The sequence below is a fragment of the Anomaloglossus baeobatrachus genome, chromosome 2 (genome assembly GCF_048569485.1).
Source record: "Anomaloglossus baeobatrachus isolate aAnoBae1 chromosome 2, aAnoBae1.hap1, whole genome shotgun sequence".
Classification (NCBI taxonomy): domain Eukaryota; kingdom Metazoa; phylum Chordata; class Amphibia; order Anura; family Aromobatidae; genus Anomaloglossus; species Anomaloglossus baeobatrachus.
In genome coordinates this window covers 431,965,848-431,981,241 of record NC_134354.1, presented here as the reverse complement: position 1 = coordinate 431,981,241, position 15,394 = coordinate 431,965,848, and the positions used below count along the sequence as shown (strand labels likewise).

At 41.1% G+C, this 15,394-nt stretch overlaps 1 protein-coding gene across 4 annotated transcripts in view; it reads left to right on the top strand.

Annotated features, from left to right (window-relative positions):
• BCAS3 (BCAS3 microtubule associated cell migration factor) overlaps positions 1 to 13,346 on the top strand; it is a 1,792,248-nt gene extending 1,778,902 nt beyond the window's left edge. For 3 of the 4 annotated variants that reach the window (XM_075336241.1, XM_075336239.1, XM_075336242.1), the window contains one exon: positions 9,936 to 13,346. In XM_075336241.1, coding sequence (XP_075192356.1) covers positions 9,936 to 10,084 — 149 coding nt within the window. In that variant the 3' untranslated portion in view covers positions 10,085 to 13,346. The remainder of the gene's footprint in view (positions 1 to 9,935) is intronic. The other variant, XM_075336243.1, reaches the window with a different exon arrangement.
• The last annotated feature ends 2,048 nt before the right edge of the window (positions 13,347 to 15,394 follow it).

Below are 15,394 nucleotides of genomic sequence, written 5' to 3'. Positions count from 1 at the left end.
AATGCAATGCGACATTTTTTCACATTGCACATGTGCGAGTCAATCGCAAGTGTGACTCCAGCCTTACCTGTATGCCCAAATTCCCTGCCTAACCAGCCTTGTGTAATGCTGTTGTTCACTAATATGAAGATTTAAAAAAAAAAAACAACTTATGAACACCACTTTCTCTATGCTAATTAGGCCTGTGACTAGTCCGCTAGGGCGTTAGTTCCCCAGACTAGTTGACCCTCTTTCCATGTTATCACACCCCTGTGGAAGTGATAGCATGATTTCCACTAGCTGGGTCACCGCCAGCTCCTGGAAATCTCAAACATGCTCGTGACTGATTTTAGCCACGCCAGTGCGCCTTTGAAGCCGTGTGTATGCTTCCTGCTTTCATTAGGCGCACTGTTCATACATGAGAGGTTCAGAAAACGTGTACATGAGCTGTCTTCTGAATGTCCGATCATGTACAGTGCTCCTAATTAAACCAGGAAGCACCCACCCTGCTTTTGAGGCGCACTGATGCGGTCGAAATGAGCCGTGCACATGCAGAAGATTTCCATTAGCTGGCTGTGACGCAGACTCATGAAAATCATGTTATCATGCCCACAGGAGCGTGATAACATGGAAAGAGGGCCAACTAGTCTGGAGAACTAATGCCCCTTCAACGAGTCAAGGCCCTAATTAGCATAAGGACAGCAAGGTTTTTAAGTAAATTTTTTAAACATTCAGATTAGTGAATAGAGTTATATAGGGATGGTTAGGTGGGACATTTGGGTATACAGCTATGAATGCTGCTAGGTTGGAGGGCATAAGGGACCTGACAGGTTTAAGCCAGTTGGGATCGACATTGAACCAATGTTTCACTTTTATTTTAGACTGTTAATAGTACTAAATTGTATATTCACTGCATATAAAATCTGGACATAGCAAAACATCAGATTTTTACAAATGATACAAGAGGCTAATTGGCTTCTATGATTAGGACCTATGCACATATTATTTACACATCCATGAGTCCCTAAATCTATATTAATTGAGCTCTACTTACCACAGAATCTCCATATAAAGATAGTAAATCAGACAGAAAGGCAAGAAACACTGATTAAGGATACTGTATATGCCCACAAGGTCTCACAGGCAGAATCTGTTGAAAAAGTACTTCAAATGTGTCACAAAAAATGAGCGTTTTATGTCACCTCTTTTAATAACTGCTTCAGGGTTTGGTAAGCTTAAAGCAGTTAAAAAAAAGTAACATGTTCATTCTTCCAAACAAACCTGCCCTCTCAATATTTAAAAGTATGGAGTAAAAGATGTCCTCAGCAGAGCTGCCGCAAAAACAACTAAAAAGACACTGGCAAAGATGCTTCAGGAAATTGACCGCCATTTGTTTTTTTTAAGCAGTTTTGGCGCTGTCTGCAAATAGCCTATTACTCATTTTTAGCCCTAATAGGATTAAAATATTCTAGGATGTCATAAAATGACATTAGTGGAGTATGTGATTTCCTGACCACAGAGTTCCACAAAAAGGGCTTCATAAAGTAATTAAACTTCATTTCATCTTTAAACATGAGGTTCTCCATTTATCTGATGTGACTCTTCATACCCACCAACCAGTTGCTTACTGCCCATAGTAGCAGACCACGTGGCCGATTTGGAGATAGTATGCTCGACATCAGTCCCATCCCCTTGACCAGCATCAAAATTTCAATGGTATCCAAATCCTCATGCCATGGATACAGTTGAATTGAATAATGGATCGGGGAGCTGGAGGCAGAACTTATACAGTACTGACCAGAGCAGCACACCACAGGAATGGGGTGAGTTGAGTAGTGTTTTGTTTTTTATTAATGTTCATAGCTGTGGCAACCCTCAAAGTGGGGGTTTGAGAGACCATCATGTGGGGACCCTTATAGTGAGTGGGGTGCTTTGGAGACTTCATATTGAGTGGGGAACTGTGTTTGGTGGTAATCATACTGAAGGGGGCTGGCATTGGTGGTCATCATACTGATTGGGGAATTGGCATTGGGGTCATCATACTCAGTGGGGGGGGGGGTGGCATTAGTGGCCATCATACTGGGGGGGCTGGAATTGGGGTTACAATACTGACTGTGGGCTGACACTGGTGACCATCATACTGATTGGGGGGCTGGCATTGGAGGTCACCATACTGAGTGGGGGGCTGGCATTGGGGACAATCATTTTAAGTGGGGGCCTGTGGGAGCATCATAATAAGGGGCCATCATATGGAGCTGTTGGAATTATGATACAGTTTTGGGTGGAGGGCTGTGTGGTATCATACTGAGTAGGGTGATCACACTAAGTGGAAGCTATGAGAGAATCATACTGAGGGGTTGTGGAAGCATCATACTGAGGAACAATCATTGTGTAAGGGGCTGTGACGGCAATAATACTGTGTGGGGGAATGATACTATGGGGGCATCATGGGTGGCCAATACTGTGTTCTGATTAGGCGGCTGGCCTAGAAGGCAGCTTTGTATCGCTTCATCCTTTGTCCCTTTTTGAGCCTTGCTTTGAGGATAGAACCTGCGACTTCAGCTTCGATCCGAAAAGCAAGCAAGCAATCGGGAACAAAGTATGAATGAATCCGGGTGTAGTCGCAGGTTCTATCCTCAAAGCAAGGCTCAAAAAGGAACAAAGCATGAAGCGATACCCAATCAGAATGCAGTACTGTTCTCAGCACCAACCAAACGGTGCAGAGGGGGCGTGGAAAAGGTGACGCAACTACACGACTACGTGTCACACTTTAAGTTCTCATCTAGGTCGTTAACGAGATCGTTGGTAGGTGTCAAACATACAGATCCATCCTGCCCAGCTGGTCTCCAACGAGCCAAAAATGGCCCAGGACATTCAGCAACGACCAACGATCTCACAGCAGGGGGCAGATCGTTGGTACGTGTCAAACATAACGAGATCGCTAGTGAAGTCGTTGTTTCGTCACAGAAATTGTGACGTAGCAACAATGTCATTAGTGATCTCGTTATGTGTGAAGTGGCCTTTATACTCTGTGTGTGTGGGTGGGGTCATTTTTGGGAGTATCAGATTTTATAATGGCCATGAAAGGGTTTGGTTTTCATGGCTGAGAACACTAAGTGGTTTCAATAAAGGACATTTTGGTCCTGGTTGTCTACAGAAGTCATGAATGACAAAGGTATTCCGTTCACAAGGAATGCCATAAGTATTTATTATATGAGGACCCACCACTATAATCAGTAGAACAAGTCCCGTGACTCCTGCTCTCTAGTTTAAAAGTTTTACCATTAAAATGAATCTAGAGGTGGGCCAGCCATGCTTGTTAGGCCTTTTGTAGCTCTCACAACTTTTTTTATTTCTTTATTTTTCTCAAAACAGCTGTATGAGGTATTTTTTATACATGTACATTTTCAGGTCTTATTTGAGGGCATATGCAATTTATATAATATGTTTGGAAGGGTATTAAAGCTATCAATAATTTTTCAATAAATTAAATTTTATGTTGATTTATTATTTTGTGGCCATTTGTTTAATTAAATTTTATCATTATAGTTTTAAAGGGAATGTGGCAACCGGGTTTTGCTAACCCATCTGAGAGCAGTATCATGTAGAGACAGATACCCTGATTCCAGCGATGTGTCACGTACTGAGCTGTTTGATGTCATTATGAAAAATTCAATCTTCTCTCTGCTGCAGATCTAGCAATTATAGAGAGCTCATGAATATGTTGGACTACCTGACAGCAGGCCAAGTAGTCCTCTAATAATAATCTCCTGCTGATTAAACAGTGAATTTATAAAACTATACTAAGCAGGCCAGTAAGTGACACATTGCTGGAATCAGGGTCTCTCTCTCTCTCTCTCTCTCTCTCTCTCTACCTTATGCTTCTTTCAGATTAGGTGGCAAAAACCTGGTGACAGATTCCCTTTAATATAAATGAAATATTTTTATGACATTTTTCTTTTTAACTTAGAGTATATTGCTATTTTATATGCATTATTATATGACATAGACTGTTGCTTGATCATCACTTAATGGGGCTTTACACGCTCCGATATCATTAATGTTTTGTCGTCGGGGTCAAGTTGTTAGTGACGCACATCCGGCGTCATTAACGATATCGCAGCGTGTGACACTGACCAGCGACCTTAAGCGACCTCAAAAATGGTGAAAATCGTTCAACATGGAGAGGTCGTCCCAAACTCAAAAATCAGTAAGGGTTGTTTATCCAGGTGGTTCATCGCTCATGCGGCAGCACACATCGCTGTGTGTGACACCGCAGGAGCGAGGAACGTCTCCTTACCTGCTGCCGGCCACAATGCGGAAGGAAGGAGGTGGGCGGGATGTTACGTCCTGCTCATCTCCGCCCCTCCGCTTTGATTGGCCGGCCGCTTAGTGACGTTGCGGTGACGTCGCTGTGATGCCGAACGTCCCTCCCCCTTGAAGGAGGGATTGTTCAGCAGTCACAGCGACTCCGCCGACCAGGTAAGTATGTGTGACGCTGCCGTAGCGATAATGTTCGCTACAGCAGCGATCACAAACAATCGCATGCGCGACAGGGGCGGGTACTTACACCTGTGAGTACACCTGTGTCAAGTCGGTGACTTGATCACTTACAGTGGAAGAAAAGCTTTCGATGGACAGTCTAAGGTGGGCTTTGCACGTTGCGACATCGCAAGCCGATGTTGCGATGTCGCACGCGATAGTCCCCGCCCCCGTCGCAGCAGCGATATATTGTGATTCCTGGCGTAGTGAACATTATCGCTACACCAGCTTCACATGCACTCACCTGTCCTGCGACGTCGCTCTGGCCGGCGTCCCGCCTCCTTCCTAAGGGGGCAGATCGAATAACGTCAGAGCGACGTCACGGCAGGTGGCCAATCAAAGCGGAGGGGCGGAGTTGAGCAGGATGTAAACATCCCGGCCTCCTTCTTCCTTCCGTATAGCCGCCGGCGGCATGTAAGGTGATGTTCCTCGCTCCTGCGGCTTCATACACAGTGATGTGTGCTGCCGCAGGAACGAGGAACAAAATCGTACCTGTCGCGGAAGCGTAATTTTGAAAAAGTCGGAGCCTACACCGATGATACGATAACGACGCTTTTGCGCTCGTTAATCGTATCATCTAGGATATACACACTACGATGTCGAAAGTGACGCCGGATGTGCGTCACTTTCGATTTGAGCCCACCGACATCGCAAGTGCGATGTTGCAACGTGCAAATCCGCCCTTAGACCCACTCAAGGACTGCACGATACCCCGTTACCAGCCTCATTGCACAGTTTAGCAAAAATGCATATTCTTAGTCATTAAGTAGTCAAATTTAATAACATTATCTTCTCCATACTTACTAATAAGTCATAAGCAAAAACAGTGGACCCTAAACTAAAATTTTGCCTCGCCTTTATTTTTGGGTATTGGTTCATAATTAAAGTACATTAAAGCTGTAAACAGTTATCTTAAAAGGATATTCCCATCTTCAAGATTCTATCTCAATATGTAGTAGATGTAATAATAATATTAGCAAGTACCTCCAATTCCAATTAGACTTGTAGTATAGTTCTCCTGATATAGCCCTGTCTCTTACCTCATGTGCAGGGAATTGCAGATTAGGTATCCATGGTTATGACCACGAGCAAATAACTGTCACTATATCGGTGGTTGTAACCATGGATACCTAAACTGTAATGCCCTGCACATGAGGTAAGAGACATGGCTATATCAGGAAAAATATACATTTCTAATTGGAAGTATTTGCTAATATTATTTTTATTACCATGCCTATTACATATTGGGATAGTATCTTGGTGATGAGAATAACCCTTTAACTTCAGCAAGTTTATTTTTTATTTCTGTACAGTCACCACACAAAGAACAAGATGGCAAGATTAGGTTTATTGATTGAATAAATACAGGCATTTATTTTATATTTCATGAAAAAAATGTTTTTGCAGAAAGGAGCAGACTTTTTTTGTGATAACTCATCACTTGCTAAGAACATCAGCCATGTAGCTTTTTAGATGAACCTCTAAGTATAGACGTCTCTTGCCCGAATTGCTCTTTACATCCCACACCAAGACATTTGTGAAGTGTAAATAATAAGAGACTCCAGTAGTTACCAATCTGCAAGTCGTGGGTGTGACGCAGCAACCCACGCCCAATTCTAGTGTCTGCTCACTGCCTTTTATTGGAGCCTGGAGCCTGGAGTCAACAAATGATTACATGATAAGGGCCTATAAAGTGGAAATACTTTCCGAAAAATGCACAGTTCTTATAAAGAGATTTTACCAAGATTAAGTATGACCAGGACAAAAGTGTTTATACTCAGGAAATGTTTTGTGACGCCATAAAATCTTACAAGTTACTAGAACAAGAGTGTGTACAAATAACTGGTGGGAAATAGACCAGAGCTTACAGAAAACTTTCTCACAGACAGCAAATAGATTCACTCACTATTGTCACTAAACTAGAAACAGGTCAGAAAAACTGAGAAAAAATGGAGAAGAGCAAGCACAGAAAATGCAGCACAGGAAAGTTATGGCTATTGATGATATGTGATTTTGGCGTTATTGAATTCACCATCAAGTGCTTTCCCCAATTACAGACTGATATCAACTGAGCCTAGCTCTGAACAATTGCTCAAACTTGTCTTGTAAGGTTAATGGCTCCTTCAGACAAGCGTATAAAACATCCATGTGCTGTCCGTATGCTAAACTGAGAGCAAACGGAGAGCACAAGGAGCAATGTAAAGGGGGCTTTACACGCTGCGACATCGCTAATTCGGAGTCGTTGGGGTCATGGAATTTGTGACACACATCCGGCCCCATTAGCGATGCCGTTGCGTGTGACACCGATGAGCGATTTTGCATCGTTGCGAAAACGTGCAAAATCGCTCATCGGTGACATGGGGGTCCATTCTCGATTATCGTTACTGCAGCAGTAACGATGTAGTTTGTCGCTCCTGTGGCAGCACACATCGCTATGTGTGACGCCGCAGGAACGAGGAACCTCTCCTTACCTGCCTCCCGGCCGCTATGAAGAAGGAAGGAGGTGGGCGGGATGTTCCGGCCATTCATCTCCGCCCCTCCGCTTCTATTGGGCGGCCGCTCGGTGACGTCGCTGTGACGCCGCACGGACCGCCCCCTTAGAAAGGAGGCGGTTCGCCGGTCACAGCGACGTCGCCGTGCAGGTAAGTACGTGTGACGTGTCTGCGCGATGTTGTGCGTCACGGGCAGCGATTTGCCCGTGTCGCACAACAGATGGGGGCGGGTACCCACACTAGCGATATCGGGACCGATATCGCAGTGTGTAAAGTAGCCTTTAGTCAATGTGGTAGCGCACATCAACATTTTCACACAAGGACTAATGGTCTGCATATAAGAAAATGCAGCATGCGTTATATTAAGGCCATATTCACACGTTCAGTAGTTGGTCAGTATTTTACTTCAGAATTTGTAAGCCAAAACCAAGTGTGGGTAATAAATACAGACGTGTTGGCCAAGTTTCTATTACACTTTTCCACTGATTGTTACACTCCTGGTTTTGGTTTACAAATACCGAGGTAAAAACCTCACCAAATACTGAACGTGTGCACTTGGCCTTACAAATACTGAGGTAAAACAACTCAACAAATACTCAGTGTGTGCACGTGGCCTTACAAATACTGAGGTAAAAAAAAATCATCAAATAGTGAGTGTGTACACGTGACCTTACAGATGCTGAGGTAAAAAAAAACCTCACCAAATGATCAATGTGTGCGTGAGGCCTTACAAATACTGAGGGTAAGACCTCACCAAATATTTAACGTGTGCTTGTGGCCTTACAAATACTGGGGTAAAAAAACTCACCAAATACTGATTATGTAAATGGACCTAATCCATATCCTGGATTATACTTGTCCGGTATAAGTTAATAGATGCGTAAAAAACTGGGTTACCATGTGAAAACTGGATACTCAAGAACAAAATAGATGCAATACGAATATAACAAACGAACATGTGCAACACAGTACAGTTGTAAAAACATACGGTAATAATTAAAAAATATGCAATATAACATTTTTGCTTGTCTTAACCCGGCTTAATGCTGCATTCACACATAAAAGTGTCACTGTGAAGTATGAAGCAATCACGGGTCTCCATACCCTAATTCTCATAGGCAGTTTTTGAGATTGCCAAGTCCTGGTTAGGAGACCCGCAGAGAGACCGTGCGTCACGATTTGTACTCGCAATGGGACACACGGATGGATAAATTTGTCCTTAGTTAAAGTTTAATTGGCAACTGCATTAATACATTAATCCAAAAGACAAAAAAACTGTCTACAACTAAGGGAAAATAATGCATTCATCTTATCTAGTCTCATTGACTGCAAATTAGGTACAATTTTTTTTATATATGGTTGGGCAGTTACTGCTTGCACACTGTGGATTTACCGCGGGTTTTGCCGCGGATTTGCTGCAGAAAATATGTCTAACATTGCTGCAGTCAATTCCCCAGCAAAAGCTATGGGTTATAAAAAATGCTATGCGCACACTGCATTTTTTTCTACCTGCGGATTTTCCGCTGCAGAATTAATGAGCATGTCACTTCTTTTCTGCAGGTACCTGCGTTTTTTGCCATAGATAATGGTAAAAATCCGCGGGGACCAACTTACGGAAAATACGCTGTAAATCCGTGGCATGCCGCAGCAAAACCGTGTCAAATCGCGGCAAAAACGCGGGTGCAGTTTTACCGCTTTTTTTACCTTGGTTTTTACCGTGGGTGCGGGATTTTTTCTTAAGAAAAAGGCACTTTGAAGTGCGCACATAGCCTTAGGACTCATTCAGAGATCAGTGTTGCACGTATCTCTTATATCTGTGTTTTTCACACATACAACACATACACATTTTAGTTTATGGGACTGTTCATATGTCCATCTTTTTCCACGCACCATGTTTATTAATAATAATAAAATCTTTATTTCTATAGTGCCAACATATTTTGCAGCTTTTTACAATTCAGGAGGTTCATATACAAACAAGTATCAGTTATAGAAAATACAATAATTAGAGCAAAAAAGACAACCATGCTCTAGAAAGCTTACAATCTACAATGAAGTGAGGGGGGACAAGGTAAAGGTGCTTATTTATAATGACAATCCAGCCACCTCAAAGAAATGGGGGATAGATGAAGGCCTGAATCAGTCAGCCAAAACTTTGAGATGCTTTCGGGTGCGGTGGAGTTTGGTGGAGAGTTATGTTCTGAGAAGTCGTGGAGGGACTATATGAATTGATATTGATTAGGGAGTGTGATAGGCCACCCTAAAAAGATGTGATTTTGGGGAGCGTCTGAATCTGAGTAAGTTGTGATTCATCCTAGTTTTTTGGGGTAGAGCATTCCAGAATATTGGTGCAACTTGGGAGAAGTCTTGAATCCGGGAGTGTTTGTGCAAAACTTAGAAACGTTCATTTTGTTTAAACCATTTTTAGTTTCTGCCACTTAAATTATTACCGTATTGCTGTAAAAAAAGTAAAAACTGCATGTGAATTTATGACTTTTGCTGAAACGATCTTTGCTGTTATTCGCTTTCACCAAGATTTCAAGATTGTTCTTAGATTTTACTTGTATTTTGCATATTTTTTTTACCTTGTATAGGGATGTTCTTAATTGTTACTAAATATGGATCTTAAAATTATGTAATTCTTTTTTTTTTCACATGGGTTGTACAAGATTAGAAAAACATGGCTGCTTTTTTCCAAAAACATCACCACGTCTGTCCATAGATGTAACCCAGCTCTATTCACGTCATTAAAATTACTTAATACTGGACAGAGCTTATGGACCATGTGTGCCCCTCTTTTCATAAGAATACAACCATGTTTCTCTAACCAGGCACAAACTTTGTATTACTTTACAATTAGTATTCATACACAATATTATTGTTATTAGAATGTCTCATATTTTCATTTTTGCTTAATTTCAGAACTTCAGCGAGACGGAAGCATAGAGACCCTAAGTAACAGTTCTGGATCTACCAGCGGCAGTATACCACGCAACTTTGATGGTTATAGGACAACGCTCCCAAGCAATGAAAATCAACCTTTAAGCCTCTTCCCTTCAGGACTTTTATGAAAAGTAGTGTAGCAGAACAGAGTTTGAAATTTCATTAAAGGGATTGTCCTTTTTTAGAAAAACAAATGCCATACGCTGCAATAGTTATAAAAAATAGAGTACTACTTACAATTCCAAGTTCAGTGCTGGCTCTCTGCCGCTGACCAGTTCTCTGTTTATCGACAGTGATGATGTCACATTGATTGCACTTCAGCCAATCGATGAGCTTAGCGATTGGTTGCAAGGCTGTCAACCCTGCAGTCAAAAAACAGGGACTGGGGCAGCGGCAGAGATGCTGCATTTGACATGGGGAAGGTAAGAAGTACTTGGTTTATTTTTTTATAACTATTGCAACATATGATCTAGAGTTTTCTAAAAGAGGACAATCCCTTTAAAGGGAACCACCCACCTGTTTTTAGCCCTATAAACTAGAGGTAGTGCCCCAATGGCTCTCGAATGCTGATTAAAATGATACCTTTCGTTCAGAAATCCAAAACTTTCTTGCAGAGCAATCTTTGTCCAAATTTCCCAAACGGCGTAATTTGTGCACAGGCTTGAGCATTGGGGCAGGTCTTTGTGCATCAAGTCCTTTGTAATAATTCCTCCTCCTGCCTTTACCTCCTTTTCTTTATTTAAATTTTGTGTCGGCATTACTGCTGTTGGTGGCGTGTACACATTGCTATTGTGAGTTTGTCTACAATAAAATAGTGCCGGAATCAGTGCATGGAATGCAATCTCCAGCGCTACGGTATTTTATTGAAGACACTGCAGAGACGAATATGAGTGGCAGTGGCGCATGCGCAGGTTGAATTATTTGTTTTCATCAGCGCATGCGCAGCCGCTCATAATCGTCTTTACAATAAAATGTTTGCAGTATGCGCATGCGCTAATTCCAGTGCCATTTTATTGAAGATAATTACAAGTGAAAAGGTTTTGGTACCGTGTTAGCCAGTTGAAAAATTATTGAATGTTCTCAGTGAGAGGAACAAAATTATAATCTTGTGATACCTTTGTAACATCACTTTATTTTATTTTAGTTAGCCATTAAAAGGTATCACAAGATTATAATTTTGTTCCTCTCACTGAGAACATTGAAGATAATATCACATTAGCAATGAGCACACACCGTGAACAGCGGCAATGTCGGCGGCGCAAAATTTAAATAAAGAAAAGGAGACAAGGAAGGAGGATGAATTATTCAAGAGGACCCAATCCAGAAAGTCCCGCCATTACATCATTTTGAGAAGTTTGGACAAAGATTGCTCTGCAATAGAGTCTCGTATTTCTCAACTAAAGGTATCATTTTAATCAGCATCCTAGCTCTATTATGGCACTGCCTCTAGTTTAGAGGGCAAAAACCTGCTGGTTGGTTCCCTTTAATGTGTTGACTCTACATAGAAACTTACTTTCTATTATCCTTATTTATATCTATGTCAGCAGTAGTTTAGTTTGGATAGGACTGAATATATTAGAACAGAATGAATTCATCCTTGTGTTCTCTGGACATCAGCGCTTTGTAGTAGTAGTAGTACATAGACAATCGTAATGTGATTTCTACCTGCATACGTACTGTGCAGTGGCATGATATACACTGGCAATCATGGCATATGTATTTATTTAGTGATTAACTAAATTGGAAATGCACACTAAAAACAATATTACTGTAATTTAGTAGCACCATTTAATGTTGATATATACTACTGTGCTGATAATTCCCTATGAGATAAATACAGCGAGTAAAGCCACTGTGTCTCCATTTTAGTATTTAATGGTTGATAACCAAGGTGAATGTTTGTGAAATAACTAATATTAGTTCAGGCTAGAAGGTCCTCATTTATTCTAAACCAGGGATAATGATTGTAACTTTTCCACACACTTTTTCCATTACCTTACACAGATTGTATTAAGAACATGGATATTTTGAAGAAATATGTCCTATTATGAAATTAATTCCTGCCCTCCGAACTGTAATGTTCTCTTCCAAGGCAGTGGGTCTGTTATTTTTTCCAAATGGGATAGACATTTTTAATCTAAGGGGATCAGGTAGTAATAAATGAAATAGGAGCAAGAATGAAAAGTCATTTTGTTCCTCATTGCCACTGGAGACGTATCATTTAGGAAGTGAACGCTTCTATGCTATTCTAGTCTGATGATATACTATTGCATGCTTTTGGGTGTTTTACTATATTTCTATTTCTATCGCTCTTTACTAGTATTGTAGAATAATTTCTCCTTTAGCTGATGCGCATTTCCCTTGTTTCCTTCTTACTGATATTGCACAAAAAAAATATTGTTATGAATAAGCATTAATATTGCTGATGCCTTGTGGTATTTTAAAAGGGGTTGTATGGCATTAGGAAAATGGGGCTTTCATGTTTGAAAAAACGCCAATCTGGTCCATGAGCTATTGAGGATCGCATCTCAGCTTCATTCACTTGATTGGAACTGAGCTGCAATACCAAGCATGGCCAGTAGTCAAGAGAGGCACTCTGACCTATCTTTCTAATTTTGAACAATACCTTTAATATACTTTTTTGTTGCCATGTAGCAGTTTCAAGAATCTGACAACTAATGACATTAATTGTCACTGTTTGATTTTTTTTCTCAATTTCATTTTATAAGAATACCTAGACTGCATTATAACAAAAGAGACTCTTGTTTTTAGAAAAAAATAATTCCCTACTGTAAAAAAGCCAAGTAGATATCTGCAGGCATTTGTGGGCATTAATATGTGCCCTGGTGGACACAGACAGAAGAGGGCGCCTGTGCAAAAACAATATATGGGCCCTTTGCAGCCCAAGAACTCATCAAAATGCTCAATTCCACCTGCTTTGAAAGTAGAAATGGGCCCCCAACCTCTTTGGGTCCCTGTGTGGCTTCACAGGATGCACAAATTATATGTCCGCTCTTGAATATGTGTTACAACATGCACTACTGTGCACAATAGCGTTTATCAACTGGTAGATTAGATTACAGAATGTACACAGATACTCTTGGCTTTTCTCAAATACGGTAGATCTTTTACATTGGACTGAAAATCATCAATTACTGTATGGATCTAAAATCTTACAAAAACCTTTTCAGAAATATTTGTTTTGTGATCTGTAGATTTTATTCTTCTTTGTTACAATGGTATGAGTTGATGAACCTTGCTACTGTTATGACTAATGAAACCAGTATTTCCATTATAATATCAATTTTAATTAAACAGGAGTTCAAATTTTACTTAAACAATGAAAAAAATGTATCCGAGAATATGAAATAAAAATGTAAGGATTTTAATACTGTAACAAGCTTGTTGTCCATGCATATTTTTTTTTAACCAATCAGTTTTTATTAAAGATTTCCATAAAAGAAACAGATTAAACATAACAAGCATACAGAGAGAAAAATAAGAGAATATTAGCCACTTCAAGTTCCGTAGGTGGGCCGCTACCCTTGGTGTTTATACAATCTACATAATACATTACTGACAAAAATATACTTCCACCCGTGTTTTGATAGGTTATCTGTGACTATTACATATTCATAGGTTACTGTTTTTCACCTTTTACTTTCCAAGGGCTAGACCCGCCTGTCTATATGAAGAACCTTACTAGGAAAGTGGTCAAGATATAGAGTGAGTAGATAGCAGACTAGAAAGAGAGGGGAGAAGGAGGGGACTTATACAAGGGGTTGCGGGAGGGAGGTAAGAGGGGGGTTGTTTGTGCACTTTCACTAGAACAGGCTCCTGAATGCAGGAGACTCCTTGAACATTATCCACGGCTGCCATAGTTTGGTAAGCTTCTCATATGTGCCCGATACCCAAGAGGAGAGTTCCTCCATGTGACAAAGATACGTTAGCTCTGTCAGCCATTCCCCTATTCCTGGGGTCACTGTTGTCCTCCAGTGTCGTGGAATGACTGCTCTAGCCGCAATCAAAAAGAACCGCAACTGGCACTTCTTTTGGCATCCCAGTGAACCGGGTAAAATAGATAGAAGGGCGATCTTAATAGAAGGAGTTACGCTTTCTCCTCCCATTTGGTTGTAGGTCACAAACACCTTAGTCCAAAAGTTGGATAGTTTGTTACATCCGCTTCAAATGTGTGGCAGCATACCTTTGTCTGAGCCACAGCGCCAACACTCCTCTGGGACCAATAGGGAAGGCTCTATGGAGGTTGACCGGGCATTGATACCATCTTGCCAGTAGCTTAAAGCTCTTTTCCTGGGCATTGCATGCTACTGAGATCTTGTGGGAGAACACATACGCCTTTCATTTTTCATCCTCAGTAAGGCTGAAACGTAATTCCGATTCCTATCTTCCAATGTAGCTGGGGTCCTCAGAATAGAGGTTCCTGTTCATCATATCACAGATGAGGGAGATCTGGTGTGTTGGAGGCGAACTCTGCAGGAATAAGTGTTCGAATGGGGTGGACGTATCCGGGGAGGGGGGCCTCTTCCCACCCAGCCAGGATCGCACAAAGGAGTGAAGTTGTAGTCCATGCATATTTTTAACCTTCATTTGATGTTTGGGTAATATTTATATATTGTTTGTCGCAATAAAAGCTATAAGTCAAAAGCCACACTCCTTCCCCACCGAAGAAAAATGTATGCCAATATAGATGCCACTGGCTCTGCTCTGTGAAAGCACCGATCAGTGGTTCTGCCTGATCATAGACACAACTGCTCCTTTGCTATTAAATACACAGTCCTGTATTTCTTCTGTGCTGCATCCATCTGTATATTGAAAGGTAAAGATCCACAGAAAAAACTTCCAGCACTTCTAAAAAAATGAACTTTTAGTTCTTCAGATTAGAAATAAGTCGAGCAAGAGAAAAATATGGCGGTTGACACAATTCGAGGCTAAATGCCTTTTAATGTAACCATCGTTATGATTAAGAAGCATCTAGCCTCAAAACGCGTCAACCACTATATTTTTCTCATGCTTGACTTATTTTTAATCTGAAGAACTAAAAGTTCATTTTTTAGAAGTGCTGGAATTTTTTTCTGTGGATCATTATTGTGGAAGTTTTTATCCAGTGCACTCTTAAGGCCCTGTCACACACAGAGATAAATCTGCGGCAGATCTGTGGTTGCAGTGAAATTGTGGACAATCAGTGCCAGGTTTGTGGCTGTGTAAAAATGGAACAATATGTTCATGATTTCACTGCAACCACAGATCTGCCAAAGATTTATCTCTGTGTGTGACGGGGCCTTTACTGGACAGGTGAGCTGGACCTTTTACCTATTGTTTGATGTTAAAAGGTAAGTTGAACTCGATGAGCCCTTCACATTCAGCTTCTTGAGTCTGGGTAGGTAAGTAAATTATCGGACACTAGGCAATGACCTCTC